Source organism: Drosophila biarmipes, chromosome 2R, assembly GCF_025231255.1.
Source record: "Drosophila biarmipes strain raj3 chromosome 2R, RU_DBia_V1.1, whole genome shotgun sequence".
Lineage (NCBI taxonomy): Eukaryota > Metazoa > Arthropoda > Insecta > Diptera > Drosophilidae > Drosophila > Drosophila biarmipes.
This window is the reverse complement of record NC_066615.1, coordinates 23,651,566-23,670,248: the sequence shown is the minus strand read 5'-3', so window position 1 is coordinate 23,670,248 and position 18,683 is coordinate 23,651,566. Positions and strand designations below refer to the sequence as shown.

Genomic DNA, 18,683 nt, shown 5'->3' with positions numbered 1-18,683 from the left:
GTATCGCATTTCATAGGGGAAAATATGTTTTCTTTGTAAATAAATTAAGTTGTCTCGCCCACAAATATTAATTGCTTAATTAGCATATGCGTCTGGCGTGGCCAAATAACCCCAAAAACCCTCTTTGTGCAAAATTTGTTGGGAGTGGACAGAAAAGGATGGACAGTGACACTTTGGACAGAAAGTCGCCTTACGAAAATTTTTCTAAAGGGACACGTGTCTATTTTTCTTTTATGGTGTAACTAAATTGGTATATCAATATATCAATTATCGAGCGTGGAGGAAAAACTGTGTTAACTGTATTCCCACTGTTAATTAAATATTTTCCTGGACGTGTGCTTTTGGCTTAAAATTCTAATATAAAAATGGCTTGGTTGAAGATGCAGAAGACAATAAGTCGTCACAGTTTTCTTGCTAAATTCTAACTGAAATTTGAATTTTTTCAACCTAGGTAGACATCATTAGTTTTTTATAAATAAAAATACTTTTAAAAAAGAGGCTAGAACTGTAATGTAAATTTTAAATGTTATTGGCTTCAAGTTTGCAAGCCAGTACTGAAAACCTTGTTGACTGGTTGGAATAAATTTCTTTCCTTAAAATTTGGTCGGTGCAATTACAAAATGTAATATACCCTAGTCCTTTATTACTGTAGGGTATAAAAACACGTATGAATGCCGCGCATAACATTTCGTCTGACGAATCGAGGGTTGTTACTCATTTTAGGACTTTAATTATTGTTGTTTCTGCTTTGCTCATCAGCTATTGTTCCACGTTTTTTAGATGCTTCAGATGTAGGCTATCGATTTTTGCATTTCTTACAATAACATAAGATATTGGGAGACGCAAACGAGAAATCATTATTTTTAAAATTTTGAATTACTTAACTGAAAATCAATCTCAAATTCAGTGCGCGTGGTAAATTAAGGAAGTTTATTAAAAACTTAATGTTATGAGGAGTAACATTGTTATAATGGAAAAAACTGGGCCCTTATCAGTGTACTGTGGTATTAAGTATATTCTGAGTAACAGACACTTGAAACACATTTTTATTAACATTAAACGAAGGACGGAAGGAAGCAAGAATCCTTAAGGAAGGATCCCCACATCCTCGCGCTTTAATTGCAGATACCAAGGAAACCGCAAGCTAACAATCCATTAACTTTTTGCCACTCAACTGGGAAAACTAAAGGAAACGGGCACCCAAGGCAGTTGCCTTGCATGCAGAAAGGAAAGAGAACTTTTTACACTTTTTATGCTTTGGGTTTCCATTGCAGCTGTAGTGGGCTCTTCATCATCAGCAGCAGCAACAAACAGACCCGCAAATTATGAAGGATAAAGGACTATACGGCTGCAGGCAGACATACGCGTGTATTATTATGTGCTTAAAATATGTTTTTTCTTGCTTTTTCCACTTGAGGCAAAGCAAGTTTTTCCGCTGTATGAGTTTTTTGAAGTATTTTTTGTTTGCTTTTTATTTATTTGTTTCAAATTATACATCCTCTGTATTTACAAAAAAAAAAAAACTAGTGGAAATTTAAAAATGAAGTGTAGTTAATGTTGCTCGAATACATGCTTTGGTGCGTGACATAATGCTCAGATCCACGGTGGATTTATATAACCCACTCGGGTTAAAAAGGAAACACTAAAAGAACATTAATAGGGTATTACAAATAAAGTGTGTACTTTGTTTAAAATTCTTTATTTTTACTCAATACGATTACATTCTATTGCAATCTATTCAATTGATCCAAAACATCAACCTTCTGCATCAGCTGAATTTGGATTGACGTGCAAGTAGGCTATGATGTCACGGTCAACAACCCCAAGTTAAACCCTTCCGCTATGGCTCTCACCCACCTTTAGAAATTGGTAGCTGGAATAAACAGCTGTTCAGAATGAATGCCGAGGGCTCGTGATGTTAATTTAAGGATCAGTGGAGATGTGAATTTGAATACGAAACAAGGCACAGCAAAGCATCGAGGAACTTGCTGGTTATAAGGGTAAAATCCCGAAAAGGATGCTGCGTGCGTGCCATGAAAGCGACACGGCATTGCACACCCAATTTTCAATTTAGCGATAAGCATCTAATAAATCTTTAACACACACGCACATGTCCTTGACCACAAGACAGAAGAACTACGTGTGCCTGGCCGGGTGTGATTAACGAAGTGTTGACCAAGTCAAAATTAATGCAAAACTTTGATGGTGATAAGAAAACTGACCCAAAGAGAACCCTTTTCTAGGAAACATATGTGCGAACGTCCAAGTTGAACCGGGATGTGAGTAGGTGGGGTTGGGTGATTGGGGTCGGGGTCCGTTTGCCAAACCATGTGCTAAGTGGCATGTGGTCAAACGGCCACAAGTTTTGGGTCCATGGTCAAGAATAGTTTCAATTTACGCCTTATGAGCAAACATTCATCAAATGTATTTCACAAATTTTAAATGTCAAGAACCCCGGAGCGCACCCCCGCAACTCCTTTTCCACAGCTGTGGGTTCAACCCTTATCGATGCCGAAATGGGTTAACTGTCCGGCTTGCGAGTTTGAGTGTCCGGTTTTGGAATAATTAATCACACACTTGCATGCGATTTGTAAAGTTAATTACCGTGGCGAAAGCTCATATTGGGGAGAGGGCTTCTCTCCGGTTGTGTGAAAAAAGCGTAAGTGGTGGGTGTGAGGTGGCCGTGTGTGTCTAAGTGCTCGGTTGTCTCCAATTACTGACGGCTTAGCATATATTCCAACTGGACGGTACTGGAGCATTTATTATTCATGCCTGCCCATTTCCATCTCTGCTCCTGACTCCTAACCATTCGGCCGGGTAAACATTTGCCAGTGACAGCGCCGTTGACTGTCCTTCGAGTCTTGCGTCTATCTTTGGTTGGTTCTGTAGCAGTGTTTGCTGACGGGCTTCTGTGCTATGACGGGTACTGCTATCTCTGTGCAGCCGCACTAGTCCAAAGCTGTGTTGCTCAAAAATGACCATAAAAAATTCATGGCTGGGCACCGCACTGTGATGCTTAGGTAAGGAGTAACATCATGCATTGGGTTGCATACACACTTCTTTCAAATGCCAATCTCTTGGTATTTGTATTCAAAACGCTTTGCGATTTAATAACAAATTTAAGTGTGGAACCCAAAACTTTACTGTGCCCAAAGCAAAACAATGGATAGACAAGTTCAGAAGTCATCTATTGATTTTGTTATGCGTCTTCGAAACTTTTGTCAACTTTCCTTTGGAAAGGGAAGATTTTAATTCCAAAGGGAAGCGCAGTGTTCAGAGTGGAAAATGTGAGCGAATGAGCATTTGATTTTTGTTGTAATTAAATTTTGGAAATAGTGTGCTTGGTTGCTTGGTAAAAGCGATCCTGTAAACCGATCTAAAAATAAGAATAGGCCAGTTTAAAAATGTTCCTGCAATTAAAAAGCCCTCCAAAATACAAATTAAGATTTAAATACCTAACTAGTCCACAACACCCTTTTCGATCTTTATGGTACACTTACAAACGATTGATAACGTTACAAGTAATTACTGAAATGAACTATAATTAAACTTAAACTTTTATGAGCGACACGCGATGTAGATCCATGAGGGCATAAATAAATACAGAAAACAAATAATATCACACGAAAATTCATAAATTAATCAAGAATATTAGTTGGTCGCAAAGGGAGGTTAGTCGCAATTGTGCAGAAGACCCCGCTTACACGCGACAATTGACCCTTTTGTTAATTAAATATCCGGGACAATAAAAGGACGTTTTGTGTGTGTGCAAACAAGGAAAGAAATTGGATTGGGAAACGAGTGAAATGTTTTTCTTGATTATATAACTACAATGTATGGTTCTGATAATCAGGGTCGACCATATATATTTCTAAGAAGTGATATTTTCATTGTGTTCGTGGGTGTGGAATACTCAGTGGTCGAAGGACAATTAAATATGCCCATACATTTTCGGGTGATAGGAGGGACAAAGGGTTGACGATGACACAGCCCCTGCGGGTAGTGACACCCTTACAGTCCTTCAAACCGAAGTTACGATAGATAGATGTTCAGATAGCTACCCGGCAGGATATGGACTCCCTGCATGTGATATATATCTTGTCGACTATTAGCCCACATAAATTATTAACGCGCATTTGGAATGTGCATGTAGTTTATTAGCACTTGAAGACTCGGACTCGAACTATTGCGTGCGCCCTTTTGATGTCCTTTGCATGTTTGGATCTTTTGCCAAAATCCCACTTCTCCATTTGTAGTAATTTACATACGACACGCATTCTCGCACTTTGCCCATCATCAGTAGAGGGCCTAATGGGTTGACATTTATGATATATTTGTGTGGCCAACTGTTGGGTCGGTTTAAATTAGACGGCTAGAAAGAACTCCTGAATGGAAATACCACTAGTTATGGGAGTTCTTTAAAGAGCACAGAGGCTTTTTCTACATCAATTTGATTTTTTCCTGAGTTTAGCGCTTAGCAATTTCTGTGGCACCCCGTTTATGACATTCAAAAGTGAACCAAATCTAGACACATAAAATCTTCTGTGGTAAAACGGCGTCAATAAAAAAAAAACTAACATTAACTTGTCAATCAGCATAAATTTAAGCCAATAAAAGTCCACAGTGAGTAAAAAATATTATCAGATAAAATATATAACGTCTTCCTTTGATGCGGGCTTCGTGGCAACCCCAAGGACCAAAATCGAATCAACGGCCGACAGAAAACCAGAGATGGAGAAGTTCCGACAACGACGAAAAACATCTATAACACCGTGGGCTGGACAGCGACCAAGGCTCGTTTTGCCGCTGCCGCAGACTCCTCTCCATAATTCAACTTATCACCGGCGGATATTGAAATGAAAAACCGAAAGGACAACACATCCGGGCAGCCTCGAGGCCGCGCCAATAAAACACATTCGAATGATGCAGTTTTAAATATTCAGCAGCTGTGCTCTTATTGAAAGGTGTTCGCGCCCATCGACAGGGGGGTAGTGAGTTGAGATGGTTTTTGTGCGGCGAAGTGTTCAAATACTTCAACTCTAAACTTTGTGTGTCACTTCTTCGAGTTGGTATTTTACATCTTAAAGGTCCATCCACCCTCCTTTTCTTTTTGAAAATAAAAATCCTTAGAAAAGCAAACCAAAAACTCACCACCCAGTCGAAAAGCAAACCGTCTATTTACCTTCGTTCACTTCGATTTGGTTTTAAGTTTTTCTTTACGTTTGGTTTTTTGTATACTGTGAAGCATCCTTTAAAGTGCCAAGGTGCTTGTAAATATTATCTTAAAACCAACTTGACACTCTTGGTGTAGCTCAAGAAACTGAAACATTTTTTGCGTGGGAACCAAAGATTGAAGTAAAAAGCAAACTCAAATATCCTAATATGAGTTATTTTCGTATTTTTATATCATTCATTTCATTACTGAGGAATTCGTCGGTAGGGAGTTGTCGGTTGTGAAAATTAATTCGTTTTTTCTAGCATACTGTTATTTAATTCAAAGTTTGAGCTTTTACTAAAAATGAAGAAAAGAGTGCACTAAATTATTTATTTATTTTGACCTATTTATAGTAGTATAACTTCCACCTGGTCTGCTGCCTGAACTCTAAAGTCTACTTTTGCATTAAATTTCTCATTTATATTCTAATTAGCATGAACAACGTCTATAAAAACCAGATTTGCTAAGAGCAAAATCATCAGTTGTACAGAGCTTTTGCTATGGTGCGACAATTGGTAAGAAGTTTTATAATAACTTTACTTGGAACACGCAGTCTTAGTGTCCCTTTTGCAGATTCTCGTCCTTTCGCTGATCCTATTCTGTGGCAGCTCACATGCTGTTATCAGTGAGTTGGCCCGTCAGAGCCAATCTGCAATACAGGGCTTGGCAGACATCAAGATGGCTCCTCTACGCTACTTAGATGTTCTGCTTGGAGCTAATACAGGGGGAATTCGGGGACTTAGAGGGCTGGACGGTGGAATTTATGGAGCTGGAGGTGCTTTATCAGCCGCTGCTCTGTTACAAGCAGCTAAAGCTGCCAATATTTTGTCTGGAGGTGACATTTTGGGTCCCGGATATACTAAAATTTCAGCTGGTTCAGGCCAGGGGAACGACTTGATTACCATCATAAAAAACCAACGCGCATACGATCCATACCTCATTCCTCCAGGCATTCCAGGATATAATTATCCATTAGGATTCCCTCGTCGTTTTCCGTTCAGCGGTCCTTACTTGCCAAATCGTCCACCTTGGATACCTGGTGGTCCCGGTCCGGGAGAACCATTCCCAGATGGAGTTTTACCTAGTGGAAGATTCCCGGTCGGCTTAGTATCCGTTCCTAGTGGAATTTTAAGAAGTATACTAAGCGGTTCGGTAGGAAGGGAAGGCTTGGCAGAGGAAGGCGGTTCAGGAGGGGGTGGCGGTGCTGGAAGTGGACGCGGTTCATCAAGTGGAGGTGGCGGAATCTTTGGGAACGGAGGACTGTTTGGAACGGGAATATTCGGTCAAAGAGGTCTTTTCGGAACTGGATTCCTTAGCGAACGTTCATTGGACCCCCTTGGAATTTTCACGCCATTTGGAAATTTGTTTGGAGGGCTAGGGAACTTGTTCGGATTTTCGGCATCAACTAGGCAAGGGCTTTCGAACGTTGGTAACAAGTTCGGAGTTCCTGGTCGCGGCGTGCAAGGTTCCTTTAGCGTGGACGTTGGCGTTCCATTGCCATCGCCAAAAGGTGTTTTAGGTGGACTGATGCCCCTTTTTTAGGCGTGCTGGGCTAATACCCAGGAATCGGATTGTGCAACGGAAAAACGAATATGGCAGCTAAACGCGTAGATTAAATCGTTTAGTATTAAAATAACACTTGTCTTGGCCAAGCTTTGTAATATTATTATAAAAATTAATAAAATTAAGCAGCATCCCAATATTATGCAATTTAAAAGGACTCTGGACTGTTGAAATCATTGTACTTTGAAAATTGTGTAAGCCCACACATGCCCATAACGCTAACAGCTGTCTGCGGTCGTCTTTGAAGATTTTTTAAAACTTATAATCGCATTACAGTGTTACAGTGTGAATTGGTTGCTCTGCCGTAAAGTATCAGATTTCATATGAGATTTTCATATTTTGGTGACCTTTTTTTTGTAATGAAAAGTTCTTGTTAAGTGAAAGTTAACATTTGGGTTTAATACAGGACAGCAGATTCTTAAAGAACTTAATTTGATATTACAAAACAGTGGTGTAAAATCATGAAATTCATCTTGAAATAAAACAAATTAGGCAACTTGTATTAACATAATTATAACCTTGCAGAGGGTATAATGATTTCACTCAGAAGTTTGCAACGCAGTGAAGGAGAAGTTTCCGACCCCATATATTCTTATTCAGCGTCACTAGACGAGTCGATCTAGCCATGTCCGTCTGTCCGTCCATTTCTACGAAAACTAGTCTCTCAGTTTTAAAGCTATTGGGCTGAAACTTTCCCAATAGTCTTCTTTCTATTGCAGGTAGTATTCTCGTATAGTATACTATATTTTATAGCTCACATAGAAACTATCGTCGAAAAAATTTAAAACAAATTATATCTTTCGTGTTTTTTAACATATAATCTAACATTTTTTAATTAATTCTGAATTTGGAATTACATTTTTTTGAAACCGCCATAGGAACGATCTCGAATTTAGTAGTAAAATAATATATAAACAAAACTATTTCTTCCCTGTTTTCCAAAATATAACCTCCTACACTTGGAAATAAAATTTTTAAATTGGTTTGGAATTTCAAATTAAATTGTATCAAAATCGAACGACTATATCATATAGCTGTTATAGGAACAATCGGAAAATTGGTGGAAAAATAATAACAAATTATAGATTTGGTGATTACTGACATAGTGCACAGTGCTTGGAAATAACACTCTTTAATTAGTTCTGAATTTCGAAGTATATATTATCAAAATCGGACAACTATATTATATAGCTGTCATAGGAACGATCGAAATTATTGGGAAAATAATATGAAACAAATAATAGCTTTGGGGCTTTTTGTCATATTATCTTATAATATTGTTTTTTTTAATATCACTGAAGTCAGCAACAATCCTTAAAAATATCACATGGTGTTACCAAAGTTGATTATTTCGAAGTTAACTTCCTTTCTTGTTTTAATCTGCATTTAAATTTTGAAGAGCTTACTATATAAATCTGAAAAGAAATATGTGTACCTTTTATATTTACGTAAATTGTTGACTTGAGGCTCTACTATGATTCTTTTCTTATTAAATATACGGAATTCATTACCGACACATCATAACTCAAATCCCACTTTACAAGTTTAAATGATTGCTTTGGCTGTGATGACTGATGAGGCACGTGGATCTACCGAAACGTTGATGCCAACTATTTCCGGTATATTTTGAGCTTGAACAAGTTTTTTGATGTTCAAACCGCCGTCTTTAATAGAAGTTGTCATAATTTCGACAAGCGACAAGATCATTTTTTGATTTTGGTTTCCCACGCCGCAAAACACTTGAAAATATGGATTGCATATTAACGTATCTACACATTAAGAAATACCTACTTTAAGATTTATTTCACCTCCCGACATGTATCTGTTTAAAGATGTTTCGTTTGTCTTTTTGGTTACACAGAAAAGAACTTAAAAATTTTGAAATCCTATACGTCACTTAATAGAAGGGTATTTTCAAACCTGTATTTTTAGTTATATTCGATACAAGTCTACAATTACCTATTTACTATGAAATTAGTGTTTGTATAGCGAGATGATTTCTGTGGCAATAATAATGATCTATTCAAATTTCAAATTAACCTTATTTTTTATGATGTACGTTTGAATATTTAGAATCTTAAAAAGTTATTGCATGTTTTCTATATAAAGGAAGGTTAACAAATACCTGTTATCATTTGACAAACTATTATTCATCGAAGACAACTTAGTGGAACGAATTTTATAGAATGTCTCGGCTTTTCGTAAGTACCTTTCAAGTATTTCAGTGATATTTAAACTGTGTATTTTGTGACTTTCAGATTGTAGCTTTTATTTTGTCGTTGTTGACTGCTGGCGCTTTTGGAAAAATTGAACAGCTACTGCAACTCATTGCCAGTGGATTTGGTGGAGGGTCTAACTTCGGTTTAAATGCTAATCTCCCAAGATCTGGGTTTGGAATAAGAACACCAAGTAGCGAATTTTCTATCGGATATGGGCTTGGTCGTTAAATCGTCGGACTTGTAAGTCTAGCCGTCAGCATTATGTTCAGGGCTGTGAGTCTGATCATTAAAATGGAGTTGATTTTCGTATTGGAAATGAAAAATTATTACTAAATTTAATGATCTTGAAGCGGTTAAATATAAATAATATATATTGTCCTTAGAGGAAATTTAAGAACCTAAAGAACCGATTACGTTTCAAGGCTGGAAAATACTTTAAATTTTTAATGTGTTTTAAGGATCTGAATGTGACTTGTAAATTTGACTCTTAAAATTAAAGATTCTCGTTTGTGGCCATTTTCATTTTTGGCCTCCGAAACCGCCAGCACGCGCTAGACCTCTTCCCATACTTTCGTTTTCCTATGGCACCCTTCCCATCCGCGAATTGTTCGTTTTCCCCCGGTCCTTTGTTCACCCACTTCGTTAGTTATGTAAATGACTTTGTTTAGTCTTCTTCTTTGGCTTCCTAAGTAATTCCTCTGAACGGCTGGCAACGCCGTTTTCACAAACACACTCATACACCAACAGCTCACGCATGTTTGTGCCTTTCGAAAGGCGCTGATTTTAACCCTTTGGAAGCATACCACCCCGAAAATTGGAAGCCTTCGCTTCTTCACTTATGTAGTAGCTTTATGTACAGCCGAAAAGGGGAAATTTCCCGCTCATCACGCATGAAAATCGCGCTTATGTACAGGACTTCGTGTCTATGTATGTTAATTGTGTTTGCATTGGTTCTGTGTGATGGTTGTGTGCGTATCCTTTGGATTTTATTATGCGTATCTCTCTTTGGACATTTGCGGGAAAAGATTGCGACTGAAAAATACAATTGCTTCTAACAAACAAACTTGCCTTTAACTATCGCTTATGAGTATGTGTTAGGTTTTATGAATTAAAATGAAGTAAGCATCTCTAAAAAGCCTTTTGAAGTTCCTTAGTCAATAATGGAAATTTCGAAACTTATCTCAAGTCCGCTGCTGAGAAAGCGATAATACATATTGTTTAAAGCAAATTTAAACTGAAATACTACAAGAAGAACAGTTGTTATACAGAAACTTTAAGTCCAAAGAACTCTAATGGAATATTAAGTTCTTAAAAATAAAATGATGTTTGTGATGATGTAGCACATCATCGTTCAGGAACCCAAGTCCCTAATTCCAATCCCACACTTGCTCAAAGCAAAATATAAAAATGTAAAAGAAATTAAACCCCAAGGACAGCGTCCCTGTCCATACGGATTTTTGGCATTTTTCTATATTCTGCTTTGATTACCATTCGCTTATAGGTGGAGGTAGACACCGTCTTCGTCTGGGCCAAAGGACCGAGAGTTTTAATTACTTTTGGGGGTAGTTTTTCTGCTTTTGATTTTTTGTATTTTTGTCGTCTAAGGAAAAACCGTCTGGGATTTAACTTTAAGAAAATAAATGTTCCTGCGGAGTCAGGCATACGTGTCTAAACAGTGAGCATGCATACAGCCATTTCCCACTGATTAAACCCGCCTGAAAAAGTATTCTATTCAAATACCGTCCTGTATCTATTTTTATTGCATAATCTGGTCAAGGGAAGCCGAAGAATAACATTCAATCCGGTTTACGGCCTGGGGTAATTTTGCCACGGATTTAACCACTTGACCGTGATATAAATATTTATCCCCTGTTGACCACATGAAACCGGAAATAACGTAATTGACCCCAGGGAATGGACAAGCACTGAGGAAAAGGCGGTATCGCGGAAAATCGCATCAACTGACCAGTGCCCTAAGCGGTTCGAGGCATACCTGTTGCGCTGGGTAACGGACAACCAGAAGTGAACAAAGAGGGTCGTCCTGCTAGCCGTTTCGCCCCTCTCCATGCTACGAGTTTGCCCTGTGGGTCAGTTTACGTATCTGTTTATGCTGGATGGTTTAACAGGGGATGGTCAGTAGGATGGTCAGTTGCATGTGTGAGTGTCGCGTGTCCGATGTGTAAACAAATCAATTACAAGCGCTAAAAGAACTTTATAAGCACTCACTCACATTTGCATTTTAAATTAGGCTTATGCTGTCGGAGGGGCTTGATGGTCAGCTTATGGCTCACACCTTTTATTCAATGACCAGGGGTCTTTTTATTGTTATTTAATTGGATTGTAAACTATGGTTCAAATGGACTATTTAAGAGATGTTTGGCAAAATTTCCGGTTTAACCTTGTTAAAACGCCAATAATAAAGAGCGCTAATATTGTACTTAAGTACTTGACATGCAATGTTACCGGGTCTGCTCCTCCTGCATGGCTTTTTATTTGCATAACATTTGAATGCATCAGCCCAGCCCGTGTTTCCATGTGCCGTGAAAATACGCTTTTATTGCACAGCACTTGACTGAAGCTCGACTGGCATTCAGAGCAGTCAAGTGCGAAAAAATACTCTACCCCTCCACTTGGCACGGGCTGTCGGTTGTCCTCTTGCTGCAGCTACCAATGCGGACTGCATCCTTGCAGCCTAAAAGTCCTTTATTACAGTCAACTGCCAGTCAAACGAAGTGCAACAGTCAACGTGCTTGTGCATATGCATTTGAATGCTTAGAGCGCCCTGCCCGTCCTCGCTCATCGAGGTGTTGCACATGCGGTGCAGATGCAGCCTAAGGTTGCATTATCCTTTACAAATTGTTGGCTGTGTTGATTTCCCCTTTTACTTTGTGTTTTAATGGGCTGCTGCAAGTGCCACTGGAAGGGGAGATCGGGTCAGAAGGGTTGCAGACACGTCATTTTGCAGTTTTCGCACTTGAAGTTTGGAAAGCTGCATCGCCACAGGTGGAATCTCAGCTCAAGTAATTGGGCAGTCAATTTGATCTTTATAAGCCGTGTTAAAAAGAGAGTTTTGTTTATGTTACTTTATAAGTATGTTAGCGTTACATTTTGAAATAAATTAGTAAGTCTAAGCATGTAAAGTGATTAAGCGACCATTTTTTCTGCTAAACTGCGGACTACATTCTCATCGTAGTCCTCGATCTCGTCGTCTCCATCATCAATATCAACATCGTTTGGTCTCACCGGATAGCCTTGCTCTGGGGGGACGATCTTAACTCCGTGGTCACCAAACAAGAGACAGTCAAAGTTTCTGAAATCAACGAGATGTTTCCCAAATGAGCGTATGATTCATACGCCGGTTATCTTACCTTTCGAACAACTCAAAGCCCTGGAATTCGCCTGACATGTACATGCAGACGTGCATGTTGCGCCCGACAAACCAAATGTCATGAAACTGAATACAGGCCTTAGCAAAGTTAAAGCGGGGCGGCCGGAAGCAGAATGGAGGTGGATTCTGTCCGGAGACCTTCTGACGGAACCAAATGTTGTTGTTGACACGCATGCGCAACTCAAATGAAAATTCATCAGGACGGTACGCCACTTCTGTGCAACTATTCATGCCAATTACGGAAAGAAAGCCTGAAACCGGACAAGATACTATCTGTCTTTTGCAATTTTATTGAGGAAAATGATTTTAGCTTACCAGCACAACATTTGCACAGTCCAGTATCACAGCTACAGGGTATGCGGTTTACGAGGTTACCTAGGGTTATGTTTGGCAAACTAAGTTGCCTAGATTCTTCCTCATGGCTTAGTAGATTAAGGCGATAGTTAAGTAAGCCAAGCTGTAAGGCCGCGTCGTAAGCCAAGTCCTCGGATGGTGGTTCAAGTGGCACTACGAGAATCGTGGGATTGAGCAGCAGAACAAAACACTTTCGGCAAAGAAAGAAACGCTTCCATTGACACTGTTTTGTTAATTCTATGGTGCTTAGACTCTTAATTACGATCTTTCACCAAATACTTCCTTCTTGAATCGAGATTAGTAGCTCAAGTCTCTCAATGCATTAAAAAATGAACGAAAAAGTAACAAAACTATAAACAAAAAATTTGCCCAATCATCCACCACGAACTTCCGCGTCTTATGCTAATCAGTTCCGCATCAAGCCAACTGACGTAGCCGGCAAGCCGAGAGCCAGGGCGATCGCCTAACAGTTTCAACTATTAACCTTGTGGGCACAAACGAGTTGTCTGAGCCGAGATACGAGCAAATTTTGATGTCAATGAAACCAACGGAGCAAACGAGTTAGGCATATTGATCATTAGGTGGTCAAGATCATGGGCAGCAGAACGTCGGCAGAGAGAGACCGAAAAATGTGGTATCACCCGAAAAGTCTCTCTTTAGATAGCTACGAAAGCATTGCGAGCTTATGAGTTCTAAAGAAAAGTATTGTTACTCTTTTCCTTCTATTAAAATAACACACGTCAATAAATGCCGTGAGTCTTTAAGTATGTGATTCAGTTTTATGAGATTTGAGAGACCCTACAATTAAGCCTATCTGTTTTACATCAGGATGGCATTGAATTGGAGGCACGCCTCCTTTTGCAACATGCGACAGTTTTACAATTTTAATTGGCTCAAGCTAAACGGCATTTGACATTCAACTTTTAGCTAAGCAGGTTTTTTTTTATTCAAGGGTAACCATTTATATTTATTCTTTTTGAAGTAATTTTTTCATATATACAAAATTCCATTCCGTTTTTATTATAAAGACCAATCCGAGTTGTTAATAATTACTAAGTAACAAGAGAAGTAAATATAACACCATCACATAAAACATTGTTTTTATTGTACAACTAAGGAATAGCACATAGCCTTAAATTTATTATCACAAATTTCTTCAAAGCAAAGTTTCCATTGATATTTCTGGAAACCATACCTCTTTTAAAATCTCAAGCCTTAAATATTTACAGGTTTTTAAAATACACACATACCGAGTAAATTATAACATTTTTAAATCGAGAAAATTTACAACTATTTTATATTCTGTACAAGGTTTCACGTAAGACAAACATTTACAAAACGATAAAATATCGGCATTGCAAAGGGATTAATAAAGTTAATTACTAAATAGTAAAAGTAAGACATAAAGTAAGAGTTCTTTGTACTACCGGTGTCCGATTTCGAAACGGCCAAGAGTGAGGCAGCACATAGTAAGTAGAAGAACAAGCGTGGATGTGAATTGGCTGCTGGCATCTTGGCACGACGATCAGTTCAGCAAACGTAATTGACACGAAGGCTGTTATTGACCCGCTTGTTAGTCGGTGATTTCACAGGCTTTTGATTTTCGGTTCTTTTTAAAAGTTCGAGAGGTATATTTTTTACAGTGATCGGCTTTATCTTCTGCCTTTCCTCTGTTTTTTAGTATTGTGATTTGTAAACAGCAGTAATAAAGTCGACTAAGACACGCAACTTTCGCTTTCGTGCAAAAACCGACGAAAGTGTGTTAAACACCAACTTCAAATTTAGTTTATATAAAGTTGAGTTGCGTTTACTCGCATTTATATGTTTTCACACTTGGCAAAGACTCAAGGCTCGGGCGCAACTCCGTACGTGCTAATGGCCAAAATACAACTGGCCAAGAAAACGGTAGCGCATGCGCATGCTAAGCGAACGGGCCAGAAACGCCAAGCGATCCAATATCTACAATCGACAGCTCCAACAGCTCGACTCCAATACACATCGTCGAAGCCAAAGACGGGCCCCAGACGACGATGACAAGTACGAAGTGCGACAAAGTCGGCTGCCTATGCGGCTCTTTAAAAAGACATTTCTACTCTTTGACGGTTGATTATGGCTATGATGTAAGCCTTGTGATCGGATGTAAATAATATCTCTAACAATGCTTGTTTATACTGAGATGCTACCGCTTCTCTTAGTAGTTATTAAACTTATTATGACCAAAGCACAAGAGCCATAAATTAGCTTAATTTTATAAATTTATAAATGCAGAAATGTGTTATGTTTTTTCTCAGGGTATGACTAGTTCGGTGTCTTAATTCTGTAGTATAATATTACAACTTGAACCAAGAGAAAAAACCAGTATTTTATGCATAGCTGTCTTTATCAGCTTGGGGTTTCGTTGGGCCCTGTTATAATTTCTCTCAGATCACTGGGGACTCTCACTTTTCTCTGTCTGGATCATTAAGGCGCGCTAAGCGTTGAAACTTCAATAAAGTTGTTACCTTAAATGCTTTTTTAATCTTTTGTTGCTTTTGCACTTCGTTGTATAATTTTCTGCGCTCGCATCGAATAGATTACGTCTTTCTACAGAATTATTATTGGTTGTTTACGGTTCTAACTTTACAGTAGTTACAATATATTTATCACACCTTTCTAATTTAATGTGATCTTTAGAAATTGAATCCGTGAATATAGCACACTTTCATTGCCTGGAGATATTTCTCAAAAGTTGGCGACTTGTTTACCCGGCCGATATATTTCAGGTTTACGTTGGCTACCTTACTGATTTTGTTCTTGCAAACTGGTTTGCCAGTGATCGAGCAAATTTTTTATGTCAGCATGATATCCGATGGGTAAATTAAACGATATCAAATCATTTTTATTATTTGTTTTACACAACTCAAAGGTTTAGATGGGTAAATTTTTTAATAATCTGCGATAAAGATAAACTTTTATGCAAGGTGCACATTTTATAACCATTTACATGATACATTTTTTTCTTATTTCCAATGGGCTTCAGAAGGGGTACACAAAACTGATCTTCTAAACTCCATATCTCGAATTATTGGATATGAATTTAGTTGTGGGATACAATTACAAGTTCGTGGTTGAATTCTCTAAAAAAAACACATTTAAAATGTAATTCTTTGCGCCGTCCAAAATATAAACCCATATTCATGTTTAATTTTTCGGTGTTTTTAATGTTTCTCAGAATGGGTACCCAAAAATGCACTTCTATACCCTGTTTTTATACTTATTGGATCCGATTCAGATGTGGGATACCTTTTCTGCTAAATTCTCTAACAATCTGCATTCAAGATTTATTTTTTGGCGTGGACCCAAATTAAAACACATTTTCTTGTAAAATTTTTCCATATTTTCAATGGGTTGCACAATGAGTACTCAAAACTGCACTTTCTCATCCCATATCTTGAGTTATTGGATACCGATTTAGATGTGGGATACCTTAATACATTTGTGGTTGAATTCTCTAATAATAATCATTCAAAATTTATCCGAAATATTAGCCCATTTTCATGTTACATATTTCCCGATATTCAATGGGTTGCACAATGAGTACCCCAAAACTGCACTTCGCAACTCCATATATTGACTTATTGGAACTCGATTTTGATGTGCGATACCTTTTTGAGTTTGTGGGTAAATTCTCTAATAATCTATATTTAAGATTTTCTTTTAAACGGGACTCGAAATGTTAACTCATTTTCATATTAAATTTTTCCATAAATTCAATGGTTTGCACAATGAGTACCGCAAAACTGCTCTTCCAAATCCCATATCTTGACTTAATGGATACCGATTTAGATGGGGGATACCTTAATATGTTTGTGGTTGAATTTTCTAATAATCTACATTTAAAATTTACTTTTAAACGGGATCCGAAATTTTAGCCCATTTTCATGTTTCATTTTTTCGTATTGACAATGGTTTGCACAATGAGTACCCCAAAACTGCACTTCGCAACTCCATATCTTTACTTATTGGAACTCGATTTTGATGTGGGATACCTTTTTGAGTTTGTGGGTAAATTCTCTAATAATCTATATTTAAGATTTACTTTTAAACGGGACTCGAAATTTTAACTCATTTTCATGTTAAATTTTTCCATAAATTCAATGGGTTGCACAATGAGTACCCAAAACTGCACTTCCAAATCCCATATCTTGACTTATTGGATACCGATTTAGATGTGGGATACCTTAATATGTTTGTGGTTGAATTCTCTAATAATCTACATTTAAAATTTACTTTTAATCGGGATTCGAAATTTTAGCCCATTTTCATGTTTCATTTTTTCGTATTGACAATGGTTTGCACAATGAGTACCCCAAAACTGCACTTCGCAACTCCATATCTTTACTTATTGGAACTCGATTTTGATGTGGGATACCTTTTTGAGTTTGTGTGTAAATTCTCTAATAATCTATATTTAAGATTTACTTTTAAACGGGACTCGAAATTTTAGCTCATTTTCATGTTAAATTTTTCCATAAATTCAATGGGTTGCACAATGAGTACCCAAAACTGCACTTCCAAATCCCATATCTTGACTTATTGGATACCGATTTAGATGTGGGATACCTGAATATGTTTGTGGTTGAATTCTCTAATAATCTACATTTAAAATTTACTTTTAAACGGGATCCGAAATTTTAGCCCATTTTCATGTTTCATTTTTTCGTATTGACAATGGTTTGCACAATGAGTACCCCAAAACTGCACTTCGCAACTCCATATCTTTACTTATTGGAACTCGATTTTGATGTGGGATACCTTTTTGAGTTTGTGGGTAAATTCTCTAATAATCTATATTTAAGATTTACTTTTAAACGGGACTCGAAATTTTAACTCATTTTCATGTTAAATTTTTCCATAAATGCAATGGGTTGCACAATGAGTACCCAAAACTGCACTTCCAAATCCCATATCTTGACTTATTGGATACCGATTTAGATGTGGGATACCTTAATATGTTTGTGGTTGAATTCTCTAATAATCTACATTTAAAATTTACTTTTAATCGGGATTCGAAATTTTAGCCCATTTTCATGTTTCATTTTTTCGTATTGACAATGGTTTGCACAATGAGTACCCCAAAACTGCACTTCGCAACTCCATATCTTTACTTATTGGAACTCGATTTTGATGTGGGATACCTTTTTGAGTTTGTGGGTAAATTCTCTAATAATCTATATTTAAGATTTACTTTTAAACGGGACTCGAAATTTTAACTCATTTTCATGTTAAATTTTTCCATAAATTCAATGGGTTGCACAATGAGTATCCAAAACTGCACCTCCAAATTCCATATCTTGAGTTATTGGATACCGATTTAGATGTGGGATACCTTAATACATTTGTGGTTGAATTCTCTAATAATAATCATTCAAAATTTACTTTTAAACAGGATCCGAAATTTTAAACCATTTTCATGTTTTATTTTTTCGTATTGACAATGGTTTGCACAATGAGTACCCCAAAACTGCACTTCCAAATCCCATATCTTGACTTATTGGATACCGATTTAGATGTGGGATACCTTAATATGTTTGTGGTTGAATTCTCTAATAATCCAATTTCAAAATTTACTTTTAAACGGGATCCGAAATTTTAACTCATTTTCATGTTAAATTTTTCCATAAATTCAATGGGTTGCACAATGAGTACCCAAAACTGCACTTCCAAATCCCATATCTTGACTTATTGGATACCGATTTAGATGTGGGATACCTGAATATGTTTGTGGTTGAATTCTCTTTTAATCTACATTCAAAATTTTAGCCCATTTTCATGTTAAATTTTTTCGTATTGACAATGGTTTGCACAATGTGTACCCCAAAACTGCACTTCGCAACTCCATATCTTTACTTATTGGAACTCGATTTTGATGTGGGATACCTTTTTGAGTTTGTGTGTAAATTCT

At 37.5% G+C, this 18,683-nt stretch overlaps 3 protein-coding genes across 4 annotated transcripts; 2 read left to right on the top strand and 1 right to left on the bottom strand.

The window, feature by feature from the left end:
• Window positions 1-5,600: 5,600 nt before the first annotated feature.
• On the top strand, window positions 5,601-6,935 carry LOC108022224 (ejaculatory bulb-specific protein 1). The gene is made up of 2 exons (XM_017091081.2): window positions 5,601-5,730; window positions 5,789-6,935. Exons 1-2 carry the CDS (start codon window positions 5,716-5,718, stop codon window positions 6,755-6,757), a joined length of 984 nt encoding a protein of 327 aa, XP_016946570.1. The 5' UTR covers window positions 5,601-5,715; the 3' UTR covers window positions 6,758-6,935.
• Window positions 6,936-8,836: 1,901 nt separating this feature from the next.
• LOC108022265 (uncharacterized) lies at window positions 8,837-9,565 on the top strand. The gene is made up of 2 exons (XM_017091122.3): window positions 8,837-8,979; window positions 9,037-9,565. The coding sequence occupies exons 1-2, from the start codon at window positions 8,965-8,967 to the stop codon at window positions 9,223-9,225; spliced, it is 204 nt and encodes a 67-aa protein (XP_016946611.1). The 5' UTR covers window positions 8,837-8,964; the 3' UTR covers window positions 9,226-9,565.
• Window positions 9,566-12,053: 2,488 nt separating this feature from the next.
• On the bottom strand, window positions 12,054-14,599 carry LOC108022187 (uncharacterized). 2 transcript variants are annotated; one of them, XM_017091040.2, is made up of 4 exons: window positions 14,065-14,599; window positions 12,701-12,892; window positions 12,366-12,636; window positions 12,054-12,307 (listed from the first exon to the last, which is right to left on the bottom strand). In XM_017091040.2, the coding sequence occupies exons 1-4, from the start codon at window positions 14,249-14,251 to the stop codon at window positions 12,142-12,144; spliced, it is 816 nt and encodes a 271-aa protein (XP_016946529.1). In that variant the 5' UTR covers window positions 14,252-14,599; the 3' UTR covers window positions 12,054-12,141. The 2 variants fall into 2 exon arrangements, with proteins under 2 accessions (XP_016946529.1, XP_016946528.1); XM_017091039.3 differs by having other exon boundaries at window positions 14,167-14,599.
• Between the last annotated feature and the right edge of the window lie 4,084 nt (window positions 14,600-18,683).

Excerpts from the sequence above, each read along its gene's own strand:
- LOC108022187 (XM_017091040.2), bottom strand. The coding sequence starts at position 14,251 with ATGCCAGCAGCCAATTCACATCCACGCTTGTTCTTCTACTTACTATGT. Across the intron at positions 12,893-14,064 it reads TTATCGTTTTGTAAATGTTT|TGCCACTTGAACCACCATCC; the intron begins GTCTTACGTGAA and ends CGATTCTCGTAG. Across the intron at positions 12,637-12,700 it reads ACTGTGCAAATGTTGTGCTG|GCTTTCTTTCCGTAATTGGC; the intron begins GTAAGCTAAAAT and ends GTCCGGTTTCAG.